The sequence below is a fragment of the Dysidea avara genome, chromosome 9 (genome assembly GCF_963678975.1).
Source record: "Dysidea avara chromosome 9, odDysAvar1.4, whole genome shotgun sequence".
Lineage (NCBI taxonomy): Eukaryota > Metazoa > Porifera > Demospongiae > Dictyoceratida > Dysideidae > Dysidea > Dysidea avara.
This window is the reverse complement of record NC_089280.1, coordinates 17,516,389-17,533,770: the sequence shown is the minus strand read 5'-3', so window position 1 is coordinate 17,533,770 and position 17,382 is coordinate 17,516,389. Positions and strand designations below refer to the sequence as shown.

The 17,382-nt window shown below is 37.4% G+C and overlaps 3 protein-coding genes across 5 annotated transcripts; 2 read left to right on the top strand and 1 right to left on the bottom strand.

The window, feature by feature from the left end:
• The first annotated feature begins 1,056 nt into the window (after positions 1 to 1,056).
• LOC136267531 (phosphatidylethanolamine N-methyltransferase-like) lies at positions 1,057 to 1,641 on the top strand. The gene has a single exon (XM_066062697.1). The coding sequence runs from the start codon at positions 1,057 to 1,059 to the stop codon at positions 1,639 to 1,641; it is 585 nt and encodes a 194-aa protein (XP_065918769.1).
• Positions 1,642 to 2,727: 1,086 nt separating this feature from the next.
• LOC136266252 (protein NLRC3-like) lies at positions 2,728 to 7,668 on the bottom strand. Of its 3 annotated transcripts, XM_066061260.1 has the most exons (8): positions 7,423 to 7,668; positions 7,034 to 7,366; positions 6,887 to 6,976; positions 6,650 to 6,826; positions 5,133 to 6,593; positions 4,918 to 5,058; positions 4,029 to 4,196; positions 2,728 to 3,318 (listed from the first exon to the last, which is right to left on the bottom strand). In XM_066061260.1, the coding sequence occupies exons 1-8, from the start codon at positions 7,568 to 7,570 to the stop codon at positions 2,924 to 2,926; spliced, it is 2,913 nt and encodes a 970-aa protein (XP_065917332.1). In that variant the 5' UTR covers positions 7,571 to 7,668; the 3' UTR covers positions 2,728 to 2,923. The 3 variants fall into 3 exon arrangements, with proteins under 3 accessions (XP_065917332.1, XP_065917331.1, XP_065917333.1); XM_066061259.1 differs by having other exon boundaries at positions 6,650 to 6,976; XM_066061261.1 differs by lacking the exon at positions 2,728 to 3,318 and having other exon boundaries at positions 4,035 to 4,196; positions 4,918 to 4,970; positions 5,029 to 5,058; positions 6,650 to 6,976.
• Positions 7,669 to 7,878: 210 nt separating this feature from the next.
• On the top strand, positions 7,879 to 9,549 carry LOC136267530 (TNF receptor-associated factor 4-like). Its single transcript, XM_066062696.1, has one exon. It carries the CDS (start codon positions 7,879 to 7,881, stop codon positions 9,547 to 9,549), a length of 1,671 nt encoding a protein of 556 aa, XP_065918768.1.
• The last annotated feature ends 7,833 nt before the right edge of the window (positions 9,550 to 17,382 follow it).

Below are 17,382 nucleotides of genomic sequence, written 5' to 3'. Positions count from 1 at the left end.
CAATACACATACACTCCCTCTACATACATAGAGCTAACATGTTGCCTTAAAATTTAGTAAGAGTAACAACAAAAAAATGATATTATGTGTATAGATTAGAAGATAACACGTGTACAGTGTAGATAGACAATTAAGTGGTTGAGTCACTAAGTATTTGAAATTGTATTTAAATACTTTAGAAAGTATTTGTATTTGTATTTAGATACTGTCCCGACAAAAGTATTTGCAATCATATTTGTATTTGGAAAATTTCTAGTATTTGTAATTATATACTATGCACTGTATTTGGCCCCAAGTCTGATCATGTCAACTGAAAGGTCAGGTAATTTGTTATAAAAAAAAGTTTTGTGCTTTGCCAGGCCCATCTGGTGACAATGCTTGGCCTAGAAGTGCAACAGCCAAAATATTTACCGACCAAGCAGGAATAAGATATTGTGCGATCACCTAAATACATTGGAAGATAATGAAATAGTAGCTGTTTTATTTTAAACGTTTACCTTGTTGATTGACAGCCATTGTTGGCAGGGTTCAATCTCACAAGAAATGTGGACAAATCCCATTTTTATCAGAAGCAAAGCACTACCCTCTACAATGCTTTACATTAAGCTTTATGTACCATTTCACTATTCAGATGATTATGGAACTCCTCAAACTATTATTATTTTGTCAGGAAGTTACTTTCTGGCCAAGGAATTTAAGTAATGTCACTAGATGGTGGTTTCGCTATTAGCATGGGCCAAGTTGGGTTTATATATGAAATGCTAAGAATGGCAATCTTCTGTATACTACTGAGTGCTGCTACAGTATAACACAATCTTAAGAGCTGAGGCAGTCATGTGCAGCACATCAATATCAAAATCATGAAACAATTTTCACAAAATGCTGTGTATGTAACCCTACGTTTCACTAGTTTGTACTGCATAAATTCTAAATAAATAGTAGCACTTCAGTCTTGGTCCTCCTCTGACTATGTATGTGATTTCATTGTTGGAAACCATAATATCTATGGTGGCCTGGCATATAGTACACGTGTAACTTGCATCTCTTGTGTAGGCAATGGATCTGAACACAGTGATTCAAAATCTGACTCCTGAATTTTACATTGCCTGCTTTTGGATAGCTTTTTATCCGTCATTTTGGAATTTTGTTGGTAGGTTTGAGTATTACACCAGGCTGGTATCAAAGATATTCTGTGGTCCAAGAGTGGCTGTTGTTCTTTTGGCTATTTGCATAGAGGCACTCAACCTCACCCGGACGGCAGCCTTCAGAGCGACCTTGGAAGCACATGGCAAAACAGAATGGCTTGATAACCCAATTGGATATGGACTTGGACTTTGCTGTCTTACTGTCGGTACAACATTGGTGCTGTCAAGTTATTGGATGCTCGGCTTTTATGGAACTTTTCTGGGCGATCATTTTGGAATCCTCATGGAAGGTGGACCTGTCACGTCATTCCCATTCAACGTCACTGATAACCCAATGTATTGGGGTGGGGCTATAAACTACCTTGGTATTACAATGTGCAGTGGTAGTGCCATAGGGTTTGCATTAATGATACCGATAATCATAGTGTACAAAATTGTGATCTATTTTGAAGAACCGTTCACATCAAAGCTCTACTCTGAAAAGAAGCAGGATTAAACTGGACAGTTATCATTATTATGTAGCGCTTAGTTGTTACATTTATTATTTATTTATTTATTTATTTAACCATGAGCACCATAAACATTGCACTAAGCCAAAGCTATTAATTTGCTTTTCAGTTTTGTATACAAATTCTGAAAATGAAAAAAGTATTCTATTGATGCAATTTATTTTATGGAACAGTATAATGTATGTACATACAACAGTATTGTGTATGGCATACAATAACTCATGACAATGCTATATATTATGTAGCTGGAAAGTAAAACTAGTGCACTAGCTTAAAACAGCAACTATATATTGTCTAATGGAGCTGCTCTAGCTGCATGTAACTGCTATATATATATTAATGGTGAAAACTAGTTTCAAAACCAAAGAAAGCATATAAAATTAAAGTTGGAGTGAATGTCTGCACCACTTGTTACACACTGCATGTAACTATATATCTCTTACAGGCACACAAGTATGCTGAACATCACGCCAGAATTTCAACATGCCTGCTTTTGGATTATATACTGTTTACCCAATATTCTGGACTGTGATCAGCAGACTTGAGTACTACACTGGACTAGTATCGAAGATCTTCTGTGGACCAAGAGTGGCAGTATGTTATACACACAGTGACATTTCAAGCTGCGCTAGATTCATATCCCAAAATATGGCTAGATAATAATTTTGCTTATGGATTGGGACTTTGCTGTCTTACAGTTGCCATGGTTCTAGTACTCTCCAGTTACTGGAGGCTTGGGTTTTTTGGAACATTTTATGGTGATTATTTTGGATTACTTATGGAAGGTGGACTTGTTACGTCATTCCCTTATACAGTTACAGACAACCCAATGTACTGGGGCTGTGTTATAAATTATGCTGGAGTTGCTCTGCATAGTGGCAGTACTATTGGGTTTGCACTAGTCCTACCGTTACTTGTGTACAGGACTACAATATTTGTTGAAGAGCCATTCATAGCAATGCTGTACTCAGCAAAGAAACAGAAATAGAATTACAGTGCATGGTCTAGTTTATTTTGCACGTATCTATAGTTTTGTTTTAATAATAGTACTATTAAAATTCTTGATATGGTGAACTGCAAGGTAGATCCTGTACATGTGTGTATACGACATGCAGTACAATAATCTTCATGTATTTAATGTCAGTTGTCAATGTACTATATCTACAAGTTACAAGTTATCAACCATCCTATCACAAGTTTATCTTCTCAACTGTTGTAGTGTATTAAATGTGTTGATCCCTATATAAGAATTTTAAATGGCAATACAAATTAAATCACACATTGTATAGTCTTTGCCCTGTCTTCTAGGACTGTTATCATTCTTTTTGCTTCTTCATCATTCCAGTACTCCTTATTGATCACAACTTGGTGACACTGTCCACTTTCCACTGCTGACTGAAGTATCAGACATGCTCCCTCCATAGTGATAGAATTTCCATGAAGGTTGACTATTCTAAGATTTTGGCTGACCGATAATGCTGCAGCAAGTGGTTTTATTCCGGGCAAAGTGATGGAACACCTATTAATATCCAATTCCTTGATCCTGCTATTACCAAGTGTTTCAGCAATGGCAGTGATGCCATCATCACTGATAGCGTTTGCTGACATCCACAAAACTTGTAGAGTGGAATTCACTGCCAGTAATTCTCCAATATATCTGGCACCTAGAAAGTGAAATGCATTTTCCTCTACCAATAACTCTATATTGGTATAATGTTTAATCACAAAAAAATGTCACATAGCTATGGATATTTACTATGTGTTAGTTACATTATGTTGAGCTAGAAATACTCAGGCAAACCTTCCTGTTTTTTTTTTTTTGTTTTTGTTTTTTAATTTGACTTGGATGACTATACTAATGAGTAAAACCAAGAGTTAATAAAATCCACACAAAAACAGCCAAGCTGTGAAAAAAGGTGCAGCCTTCAAAAACTTGGGTGAAAAAGTAGTGAAATCAAGGTGGTGGCCAAGAAATGGCTTGCTCTTGACTCATACATACCTGACTCCTATAAAAGATTTCATTATACATTGTCGAGTAGCCAAGAAAGCTGGTGCGTCACACTATGTGTATAAAGAAAACATGATTTTCATGCCTGCATAGCTCCATGGTCCCTTCTTCAAAGCACACCATTTTTGCATTGCCAGGTAGGGAAGGCCACACAGCACATTCATTACAGCCATTCGTGAGATATGGACAGCCAAAGTTTCAATTTTTTATTTTAAATTATCAAAATAATGATGTTAATGCTATTAACACTTATTATCAACATCATTGCTGATATGAAATAGATCTGTATGTACTGAAAACGTCACACAACTTTTTCAATATTATACACTGCATATATGCTATACATAATTATACGTAGCTATTCACCTATTACTGTAAGTTGACAATCTTCCACTCTTAATGTAGAAAGGGTACTGTTGTATTGGAGTGTTCCTGTTATCATGGCTATTCCATCATCACCAATAGCATTGTTTCCCATGGTAAGGGTTGTCAAAGTATTAGTTTTCTTCAAAAATTCACAGATATAACTGGCACCTGTATATTAACATAATCACAAGTATAGCAGTATACCCCTCCATGAGTGGTTCTAAGGGGGTTTCACTGGTTTCCGTAATCACAGATATAGCAGTACACCCTCCAGGTGCGGTTCTAAGGGGGTTTCACTGGTTTTCGGAAACGTACCAGTCAGCTTTTTAAAATGAAAAAAATAATTTAAAAAGCAAGTGAAATTAAAGTCTAAAACAAGGTGTATTACTAAAAAGATAGCAACTTTCAGTAATCAAACTACATAAACTGCTTCTCTCCAACACAGAATTGCTTCTCCCGAGTCTTGAACGTATTAAGTACCTCTAAAATAATTACCGATTAACGTGTCAAATCTTTCTGTATAGACTTAGAGTGGTAAGATTTAACTGTAAAACAATTTTAATTAGGTGTTTTTATTTAAATAGAATGGACCCCTCCTCTGATTGGCTTTTCTGCCTTTGAGTTGGAAACCAGTAAGAAATAGTAAAATAAGATCAAGAGACATGACGGCATTACGTGAAAATCCTTATTTTGGCATTCAATAAATTAGCTTCCCACAAGCCAAACCACAATCAACAATATTTTGTTTACATTTTAGCACTACACTTTACACTTCACAAATAATAGCTTCTGCTAAAGACAAGAGTTTATAACATATTATAAACTCTTGCTACAGAGAATAATGGTATGTGTGTGTATATACGTATACATAAAAAACATTATGTTGCACCTTCCACTGATAATCCACACTGATAGATCCACAACTCAACCAGCTCAGTGCTACTGCATAGGAGACTCTTCGTCAATAGCAATATACCATCATCACCTATGTTGTTCTTACCAATATCTAACACTCTCATTGAGATGCTACCTGCAAGTATTAGATCCAAATAATTATCACTCAATTGCAATATGCTATAATATCATAGTATTATAGGGACTTACTTTTTATTATAATGTTCGTCAGAAGTTTCAGTCCAGTCACGGTGAGATCATTACCATATAGATCTAGTTCTTGCAATACATGATCAACACCATTTATGCTTTTATTAGGAAAATACTTGACTAACGTTTTAGCTCCTTCATTTCCAATATGACAGCCTGCCATGCTCAGTTTTGCAACTGGACAGTATGACAACACGTATGAGACACACTCACAGTCATAAGGTGACAGATGCTTAATGCTTAAGTCCATTTCCAAATGACCAGTTAAATGAGGTAAACTAGTTTGTTGACTCTCATACACACACTTTATTACTGTTACTACATCGACAACAGACGTTAACTTATAGCAAATAAATTGTGACGTACGCATGACGTGTGATGCTAATCCTGTCAGGCCACATAAGAACACAAACACATTTGGATAGTCATTAAAATGTTTATTCAACAATAACTGATACTCTCGGTCTGACATTGTGGACATGTAGAGTGCACACAAAAACTCTTGAATGGTCAAATGAGTGAAACTGTATGTGATTGTGTCTTTGGGCAACTGGTGAGTATGAGTGGCTTTTAAGAGACCATACCCATCTAATTCAGGTGTCAACTCTATACCACATTGGATAAGGTCCTGAATTGAAAAAATGATCTTTGGATCATTCTGTTTTCTCCAATATGCTTTACTGCACCATTCAAAGAAGCCACAATAAGCCAACCTGCTCAGTAAAAAGACTGTTCCAATTGCTACCTCAGGAATCCCAGGTAAAACTTTACAAAATGTCTTTGTGATGGCCTCTTTGATATATCTGGCTGCTGGTACTGCTTGAGATAAGTGTGCCTGTTTCTCTTCGTTGGCCTTTTCAATCTGTCGCTGCAGTACCATCACTATGAACAACTGGTATAACTGAGTAACAGTTGACGGAAGTTTCTTCTTGTTTACCTGAAATATATCCAATATCATTAATAAGTTCATGGGAATATAACAAAGGCTGTGAATGTGAGGATATTCATCTAGTTGGTACAGAAATTCATTAATAAAATGGGGATCAGCAAAAAAATTCATCACAAATTCTTCAATCTCTTTCTTGCCAAATCCCACAACTTCTATTCTTCTGCCAGCATTAAGCTTCTCACATGCGTGAGGTCTTGATGTGATTAGTATTGTTGCTTGTTCCAGTAACGTACAATTCTTAACCACCCGCACTAGAAATTTATCAGTTCTTTGTAAGTCCACTGCAATCTCATCTAGCCCTTCAAGGATTACTAGGCTTCTCACACCCCCTGACTTCTTCAGCTGTTCATATGCCTCTCTTCCACCAATGTACTCTGTGACTATTTCTTCAACTGATCTTTCTTGAACTGACCTTAGTGGAATTAATAAAACAATATCAAAATCGTCTGCTAAAAATCCATCCCTGGCCCATTTTATGCAGATCTCATTGGCAAGGGTTGTCTTGCCTATACCTACACAATTGTCAGAGGCTATTGTGAATACTTATCACAGTGCACAACAGAATTACCTGGGGCTCCCATTACTAATATCACACGAGGACAGGGCCTGCTTTGATAATGGAAAATATCATAAAGATCACTAAGTGGCTCCTTCTTCAATAATATTTCATCAACCTGCCCTTGCAATGTCAGCCGTGTTATTTCTTCCAACATTGTACCTTCTTCACCAATCTTTTCTTCTTTAACTAAAGCCAATCGAATGTAATGACGTGGCCAGTCAGTACCACTAGTGGACAAGTGCTTACAGTATCTAGACTGCAACCTGTTTATAATAGTAGTATCTACTGGGCTAGACTTTCTCACATACTGTGCAGTACAAGTCATCGGCAGCATATCTGTCAATAGCATATGATATTACACACGTGCACATAACAGTAGATGATATCTCTAACCAGCATTAGTGATGCTTTGCTCATTCTCCATTCTATTTCTCATCATTTTAGCCAACTCCTTCACACCATCATACTCACTATTTTCCATCACAGCAAGAAGACTGTCAAAACTTTTACCAACACCACTTATCACTGATGGCTTGATCACATGGTCAAGAAAATACGTTGCTTTATCAGCTTGCGTGGGACATGCCTGCACTTGATCTTTCATGTTTCCTGGAAGGAGTTTTACTGAGTACAGTTTTGATAGAAAAGTGACATCATTCATTGGTAGTATTTCGACCAACCGAGGGTAAAAGTGTTGGAATACCCTCGGGCCGAATACCCCATCATCTACAATCAGATATTAGTATACAGCAGTCACTGATGAGTACCCGATATGTACTAACTTGATGAAGTTGATATGTGCTCTCGTACGAGTACAGGAGGCGGTAAAGCAAGATTCTGGCTCCCTGAAGGGGCGGTCTGCAGCCGCTGAGAGAGAGGTTTTGCTTGAGCTGTGTCTGTGGTAGTTTCGGTAGTGAACATATTACCCATTTCTAACCAAAACCATCCGTAAGATAAAATGATGCGGGATGTTCGCTGATCTACAAGGGGAAATTCCAGGCGAGATCAGCAGGGGAAGTACCTGTAACAGCTAGATCCTTATATTTTAATGCAGAAACCAGTATCTGCATCAGCTGATCACGGATTTATCGATTTTGCAACTGTTTGTGTGCAGCTTTGTACCTCTTTATGAAACACTAGAATCGACGGGGACGGACTGAATTATAAACAATAAATTTTGTTGTGGCTAGCTGAAAATACCTCTTTTTTCAAGGGCGAAGTCAAGGTACCGATTATTGATGGCCATTCCCAACGGGGGCTACGTTTACGAATTCGTAGACTCACCGCATGATCGGTATGTGTGTAAGATTTGTATCCATCCATGTCGAGACCCTCACTTGAGCACATGTTGTGGACATAACTTCTGCAAGTCTTGTTTGAATGATGTAAAGAGAACTACTAGGATTTGTCCATGTTGCCGTGATAAAGAGTTTTTTACTGTTATAAACAAACAAGCTGATAGGGAAATAAGGGAACTTTGTGTGATGTGTACTAACAAGGGGAAGGGGTGTGAGTGGCAGGGGGAAATTAATCGCATCAGTAATCACCATGGAAACAGTGATGGTTGTCAGTTTGAGGATGTGAAGTGTTCCAATGAGTGTGGGAAGATGTTACAACGACAATATCTTACCAGTCATGTTGAGACTGAGTGTCCACGTCGTACAGTTGACTGTCAGTATTGCCACATCATAGGAGAATACCAATTTATTATGGGAGAACATAAGGAACAGTGTCCGAAGGTTCCATTACCCTGTCCAAACAAGTGTCAGGCAGCAAGTATTTTTCGTGAAGACATAGAAGAACATAGGAAGGAGTGTCCTCTTGAGGATGTGCAATGCTTAAACGTGTGTGGGGAAATGCTAAAAAGACAAATTTTAAAAAGCCATATGGAGTTGGAGTGTGCATGTCGTAAAGTTAACTGTCAGTGTTGCCACATTACAGGAGAACATCAGTTTATTGAAGGTGAACACAAAGAACAGTGTCCCAAGCTTATGCTTCCCTGTCCAAACAAGTGTGACATAGAGAGTGTCTGCCGTGAAGAAATGGAAGCACACAGAAAGGAGTGTCTGCTTGAAATGGTCCAGTGTGAGTATCACAGCATGGGATGTGAGGAGAGGGTAATGCGTAAGTACCTGGAGAATCACGAGGAAGAGAATGTGAAGCAACACCTGTCATTGACTAGATCTGAACTTGACAATACTGCACAGCAGATGGTGGACACTCAGAAAAAGTTAACAGATACTCAAGAAGATTTATCTACAATCAAAGATGAACTAACTGATACAAAGACACAACTTGATGATGCACTAAAGCAGATAAAACGATTAATGATTTTAATGAACCAAAATGCTACCACTGATAGACGCCCCTACTATACCAATGATGCAGTGTCAAACATTTCAGGAGTGCGTTGGTCAGCTTTACTAGCTGTGACAGCATTAACCACATCAGGTGGTCAAGTTTGCCCAGTAATTATGAGACTCCGTGGATATAGCAAAAATATGAAAAATCAGGTTATCAGGTATACCGAGTCTTTCTACTCGCATAATGAGGGATACAATATGTGTCTGCGTGTCGATGCTGCTGGTAGTGATGATGGTAAAGGTACTCACCTGTCACTGTACCTGTATCTCACAAAAGGTCCCTATGATGGTAATCTAACATGGCCACTAAAAGGAAAGTTTGAATTTAAATTGTTGAACCAGATCAGTGACCATGAGCACTATGTACAGACTTTAACCTATGATGGTAGTGGTGTTGGTATTGGTGATAAAGTCATTGATAATGAAATATCTGAAATTGGCTTTGGATTTTCACAGTTTATTTCTAATGGAGACCTTAATAAGGCCACTCGTACATGTCAGTATCTCAAAGATGATTGTATTTTTCTTCAAGTTAGCAAATTATAGACAGTACAAAGGTATACATTTGGAACTATACAGGACAACTTCACTTATATAGGACCATAGTTACTGTTTAGTGTAATATAGCAACATGTGTGAGTATTCTATGGCTAAGAAAAGTTTACAGTGTATAGTGTAATGCATGCATGTAATTTCAACACTCAATATCTAGAGTAAAAGCATAATATATAGCTAGCACCATGAGATTTGAGATTCATGATCAGATTTCATTTTCTACTGAAAAATAACTTGATTACATGGTCAAAACTTTATGTGTAATTGCTTTGGTCTATGTGACTGTCAAGTTACATGTAAAAGTATACATACAGTGCTCCCTGAATTATCTGAACACTCAGTTATCCAAACAGCAGAAATGACTGTTCTATTAGAGTATTTTGTCTGAGGTGAACAGGGCTCAGTATAATTGAATGGGCTTTGAGTATCAGAATACATCTTGGTGCCAAGGGGATTGTTGGGAGCACTGTAATATTTCCGTAAATTCTTTTTAAACAATGCATACACTATAACAAAATGTATAGTGATTGTTGTACATATCCTGCATACATGTGAAGAGATGCAGTTTAAAGATTGTTAAGTAAATATTTATTCAGAACATGCACACTATATATATACATATATACATGTCTCAATAATTAGGGGTAAAATGTATAAATCAAATGGGTACAAATGACTGAAAACTTTGGGGTTTTTACCTGCAATTCAAACAACTGATGTAATGACCCAAGGATGTACGTGCTTATTGCAACAGTATATGTCCCACAATCTGTTTCAACCTCTAGTGAAGTGTTCGAAATAACCTTTTTAACCATTATTGCATGGTAAAATCACTACTCTCATCACAAAACATTATTTTGTTTAATTGTTATAACAAGTTAGTCATCATGAACAACAACTACTTTGATCATGATACAGTTACATTATAGTTTGCTTACAAGTTGTATATACAACCTATGGTCTAAGTTTGCTTTTAATTATGGGATAATCCTTCAAATGGAAAATTAGATTTAAATGCTCTTAATTTGAGCAATAAAACTGGCTAATAGCCTTCACTGCAAAAGTTATAAACTCTTAAATTACCAAAATACATTAATTTAACATTAATTGCAGTTATTTGATCTTTCTTGGTCATTTTCACTAATTTGGTTCAAAGGTCTACCCTTATTACAACAACATTTGGATGGTCATTCAAAAGTTTTGTAGTTTAACAGATTGAATTGATCTGTTTGGATTTTCTGCGTAGGGGGCAATTGAATTGGTTAGCCATTAAATCAGCAAATTTTATCACGCAGCATCCTTTATTATTAATCATTTTGTAGAAGTTAAGGAGAGTAAACTATCCATTCTTGCATCAGAGTTTAACACACAGTAGGTATCATAAGATATAATGTATTTTTGTATCTAAGTGCCAATTACAAATGGTAGCTATAGGCTATGACAACTGTTTTTACAGCACAACCGGAGGAAATGTTTCACTTGTGAAAAACCTGGACAACTTCAAACAACCTCTGTAAGGTCTGTTTTTTAAATTAATTTACACCGGTCACAAACCTCTGCAGTCTTCAATAGACTACAACTTACTATACAATCAAGTTGTTCTGTGTAAATATAGATATGATAACTACATGTGTCTTACAATACCATGTATGTGAAAAACTTATTAAGTTTCGTGTAGCTGTTTATGGTTGTGTGGCAACTGAGTTTCATCCTCCAAAATCTTTATCACTGACTTGCTTGAAATATACAACCCATAAGTATATAGAACTGCAGCACAAATTCAATTCAATGTTTGTAAAAAATGATATAATCCATGAGGTCTTGATAAACTTGAGAGGTGATGTGAAGCTTTCCCAAAATACCAAGAACTGCCAGCGATGACCACAAATAACGTGATGATAGGCTTCCTGTGCTGCTTCTTCTTTAAGGCTTTAAGATTTTCAGACTAGCTGAACCCTGTCTCCTCAATTTGCATTGCTTCTGAGCCTGGTAAGCCTTCTTGGCTAAATAAACATTGAAGGCTATTGCAAGGATAGTAATTTGATGAAGTCACTTCTGTCAAACCAGTTCCTCCATTCTGAGATGTCAGTAACACCATTCACGTCAATCAGAATGCTGATTAACAGCTACATAGCAATGACAATAGAAGTTATAACTAGTGGTAACTGATCGTCATTGTGCTAGTGATCAAGGTGTCTGATAGTGTAAATCAGCTGGCCAGGAGCAAGTTGACCATTGTAGCATCCAGTCTGACCACCAAGGACGGGTAGAGAACATATCATGGAAGAACAGAGCCTTGATCATCTATCCCCATCCACTCATGACTGTAGAACACTTCGCTGTCACAAAGCACAATAATTGTGAAAGCAGATTCCAATAGCATCTTCATGTTGCCAATGATATGTCAATGGGAGATAAGCAGATATAAATAACAGCTAGGAAGTAAGCAGATATGGTATAAACAGAAATTTTTTAAAAATAAATAAAAAATCAGGCACACTACTACTGTGTGTTGCATGGCCAAGTACAGCTAACAGGTACTATTGAGCTACGAATGCATGAAAACAGCATTTTCTTGGTTCCTGTAAAATATACACTTGTCCGTACTAGCTTGCTATGGAAACTCCCGCAGGGTAGGGCATCTCCTATTCCAAATTTGACTAGAATCTACCCACCCATCACTGAGACATGCGCCTTCAAAGTTTGTCTGATTTTCTTTGTCTTAATCTTCTTATGTAAATTTTCTTTTCGCACGTACACATTAGAAAAACTGCAATAACTTGTGCATGCTGTAGTCAATTGACTTCAAGGGTATTAAGAGCATAATTCAGTACATTTTTTTTATTTTTTAAAATTTATTTTATTAATGCTTTACAGCACAAGTGCTGAAGGTCTGTAGGACACCTGGTCCTACAGCCTGCTCAAAGACTTTAGCTACATAAGGTGTGTTTGAAAAGTTGGATTTATACAGCCCGATTTTCGTACAGATCAAACTTAGAGAATTATGCATGATTTTGAAAATTGCAAAAGCGATTTGTTACCGCTCGACGGAATCAGTGTGTAACTGAAGTATCCGTAGCTCCACAGTGCTTGAACAGTATAATTAACAATTTCTGCTGTGGAAGCTTCTTCAGGGTAGGGCGGCATCTCCCATTCCTAGAATCTACCCATGCTATAATTGGGATATACGTTCCTTTAAAATTCGTCTTATTTCAGTTCTTCATAAATACATATAGCCATGCAGTCTTCAATGATTCCTGCAGTGAAGGGAAAAGGTTGAAAGGAAGTATCAAGGCCAGTCATATAGGCTGGCTTTTGAACTTGCAATCACAAAAAGAAGTGATATCCACACAAAAGCTGTGAAAAATGGTGTAGCCTTAAAAAAAAAGTTGTGAAATCAATGGTGGCAGCCAAAAAATGGCTGTAATGATCTTAATGATAATCTTTACATATTTTCGCAAAAGTTTCTTTTCTCTGGCAAAAAGTTGATTTTCACATTTTACCGTCACAGGATTTCAGCATGAGGGTGGGCGGTCATTTTTCACTTTTCACCAGCTATGAAGATCATACAGTGAAACCTCATGCACACTTGATAGCCACCTCGGCAATGAGGCCACCTAGCTATAGAAACCATGCAGGCCCAGCAAGTCCAGAAATTCCGTGAATGCTATCCCACTAGGGAGTCGGGACCTGTGAGAAGGCTTAAAGCCTGAGAATACAGGGAGTCAGAAACATGTCGTTAATTTTTGTTAACATGACCACCTCATTAATAAGGCCAGTGGCCACATACTACAGGACCAAACCAGTAAAACTATTACAATGTTCCCTCAAAAGCTGAGCAGGCAGTCATGGTATCATTGTGAAAGTTGCTGCTCCTATAGCTAAGTGCATAATTTAACTACCAAAAGCTGTACCTATTGGCAGTATACTTCATGCTTTTTCCAGCCTTAGAGTGTTTGTGTCAATTGTAAATTGCTGTTACAGCGACTAGCCAGTTGTTCAGTGTATGGTATTTTCCCTGCGGTCACTTAGTATGATCACACTTCTGAAGTATGTACATCATAGCTACTAAGTGACCACAGGTAGCATACCATTAGTATGAACTTGAATTTACAGAGTTGGTTTATTATTTGTTAAAACTTCGATAATTAAGCCACTTTTTATGGCAGCATTAAAGAGGTTTTCAGTAATAGGGCCACTTATCATGGGACCTGTAGCTGGTCCTATGAGGTTTCACTGTACTAATTTTAGTTCAGAAGGAAATTTGCTCTGTATGCTTTATATAAATCTACTGCAAAAAGACATTACTTAGACATTTAGCTACAGTTAAGTCCCATAAAATGGTATAGCTAGTCTACCAGTATACTGGTAACCATGCAAATGTAACAGTTAACTGCTTTGCTGCCTTAGTCCATGCTGTAGCCTGCAAGGAGTAAGGAGAATTTTTCAGGCTAATCTTCAATGAAATCACTAGAATGCAGACTACATTTTGCTTATGCATATCAGGTAAGAATGGCTCCAGGTTAAGGATGGCTGCAGTAAAATCCAAATGGGTGCATATACCCTACTACACCTATACTGGTTGAGCTACATACCATGAACGCAAGCAGTATTTCCATTTGATCAAGAAATCACATGATGTAATAACGATCAACAAGCAGTCAGCAGTGAAAACTTAGTACTGAGAGATTCCATGCAGCGACGATAATATGACAGTAGGTGTAGCAACCCAGGGGGGCAAGAAGGGTTGGAGCCTCCCTTGCAATTTTCTGATTGTAAATTCAACACAAAGATTGAGATACTCTAATAGAGCAGTCAGTTACTCTAATAAAGCAGTTCAGCACAGCTAGTATTCAGAGAAGCAGAGTAGCAAACTGTGAAGTTGTGAATAAGGATTTTTATGTACTTTATCAGTGATACAATTAGTGGAGGACAGCCATTCTTAGCAGGTGCTGACCTCTTTAATTTAGTTGTTTTTCATTTTTATATTTTGCTCAGTCTTTAACACCAAACTAGAGCCACCCCAGCTAAAAATATCTTGCTACGCCTATGAAATTAACTTTGCCTGATTAGCTATGCATCACCCTGCATGTAACAAAGCATCTCTTAAGGTACTGAGAAAGTGAAGAACACAACGAAAGTACTGCTAGTCATCATTTTTAACTTATTAACTTACTCACGTGAAAATCAGGTGCAAGTCAAGATGTCGGGACGTTATCGAGGTACAGGAGACAAAGCTGATTTAAACAATCATTCCAGCCAGTGTAACCCCAACAACTGGAGACACCAAGGATACTCCTCCGCGTATTCTGGAACGGGAACTAAGACGGACCTGAACAACCACTCCAACCAGTTAAATCCCAACAACACACGACACCAACCGAAGAAATAGATCATGTCGTCTTGACATTGTATATAACAGTGCTGTAGAATGATAGCCACGAGGTGATTGTACGATAATTAGGTCATGAATTCGGTTTTGTACAAGTGTATTTTTTTTTTTGCGAGATGGAGTTTTTGCGAAATTGTTAGTTTACATGCTGAAATGGTTTATTATACTGTTAGGTTGAGGCTCTATAAATATATCTGATCGCACTAAGCATCCATCACCAAAGGGGTCTTTAGTTGTAAATTTTAAGTGTGGGTGGTAGAATGCATTTTGCGTTGCAATGGCAAGAGTGTCAGCTTTCGGTTCCTATACAAGGGCGGATCCAGAGTTTGGAAAGAGGGGGGGCACCTTGCTGAAAAAAGTTAAAAGAAAAGGTCACAACAATAATAGCTAGTTATCCTTTACCAAATATATTACATCACGTATGTTATGTAAAATAAAATCCTATTTATAGCTTCATAAGTAAGCTGCACTGCCTCATGAACATTGTGACTGTTTTATTAGAGTAATTGACTGCTCTATTAGAGTATCTCGATCTTGTATGCAATTTCTTGAAGGGGGGGGGGGGGGCATTTGCCCCAAATGCCCCATCCTGGATCCGCCATTGCTATATACCACCTCCCTCTAACACAAACACTCATCACTAAGGTGTTGTAATGATGGAGTAAGTTACTACCATACAATTAGCTTCATCCAATGCAGAAACAGTTGGCTACTTGGATGGCCAACCCAGAGGATGCATGTGCATGCTGGTATATGATGCCTCAGACCGGCATTTCAACTGGTGGCATTGAAGCCATATGAAACCTTGAAGTGTCTGGTGAAACAGTAGATCTCATATCCTTCCTTGTGTGAAACTGGACAGACTACCCAACAGACAGTCACCCATGGATTGGTGGTTTGGCTTTATTCTAGCACATGCAATATAAAGGATGCTACAGCCATGTGTATAGTATATGTCAATATGTATACCTTGTAGTAAGTACTGTACAGTGGAACCTCAGTTATCTGAACCCCTTGGGACCACCATATCTTAAAATAGCATGAGAACATTTTTTTTAAATATCACTGAGTATTTCAACTACCCTAATAGAGCAGTCATTTCTGTAGTTCGGTTAACAAAGAATCCAGATAAGTGGGATATAACTGAGGTTCTACTATAAACCAGTCACTATATTGACATGCAGGAAATTTTTATGAGAGGAACATTGGACAAATCCACATATCATCAATATTTGCAATGTTGCATAATGGGACTCATCTTTGAGGTGCTAATTGATGTTTAATGAATGAAAAGTTGTCAAATTCAACTGATTTATCAAATTTCTTAACTGTTTTTTTCCATCAAAATTTCCTGTCATATATACAGTAGCATGTTGAGGGAGTTGTGTCAATCTTTACACTAGCTGAACGTTTTAATGGAACATCAATACTATTGCCACCCAGCCACTTCATGCTTTCAAATACAACAAATACAAAGCCTGATTTGTTACCGTAAGAGGACAACCTCCCATCATGAAATTCTACTGTAAATTCTCACTTGATATATTTAGAAAAGAAAGGTCTGAAAATATAATATAGCAAATAGTTAGCATGCGTAGTTAATAGCATTAGCTAGCTATACTCATTTATAAAACAGGATGATGTCTTACTACATTCGACAACAATTCAATGTACAGACTACAGTATCCACTTGGATAGTTAGCTACAACCTAAAATCCAGCCCAGAAAAAAATCTTTTTAGCCTACCACATGCAATCTCGTGTAGCTGCATGTGCACAAAGAAACCAAACAAATATTGAGTGAGTACACTTCACTAGTCTAAATACATGCATGGCATAGAATAAATCATTGAACTTTATAACTTGAATCCCCTGTCACTTGTGACTGTACCTATTGGATTCATGCAAGAACTTACCCCTCGGAGTCTTATCACCTTTGAACCAGCAGCTAGAAAGATAGTTCCAAATTTAGTATCATTTTATTCTTTGTGAGTGGGTCATGTGCAATGTGTGAGAATCACAGAAATCACCAACTGATATGCATGGGGGAGATTGTTGGTGATGTGTTTAACACTGCTATAGATGTTATAAAGCACATGAAAAATTCTTTGAAGTGTAAACCATGTTGGATTATGAATTATGTCATCAAATACATATCATGCAACATTTCTGACTGTCATAAAGTACAGCAAATACTTGTAAATTTGTTGGGGATACCCCTTGAGACTCCCTTCTATTTAACACAAAGTAGAACAAAGAAATGGAATGTCCTTTGTATACTACTCAGTGAAGCAGAGGTGCTTAATATCCTCATCAACACATGTTTGAGTTGAGGCTTGCACCTATAAAGTGCACATACCACACATCAACACTGCTAGTCTCAGCAGTAATATAGTCTTTAGTACAGCAGGAAGATGGAGTGCTTGAAATCAG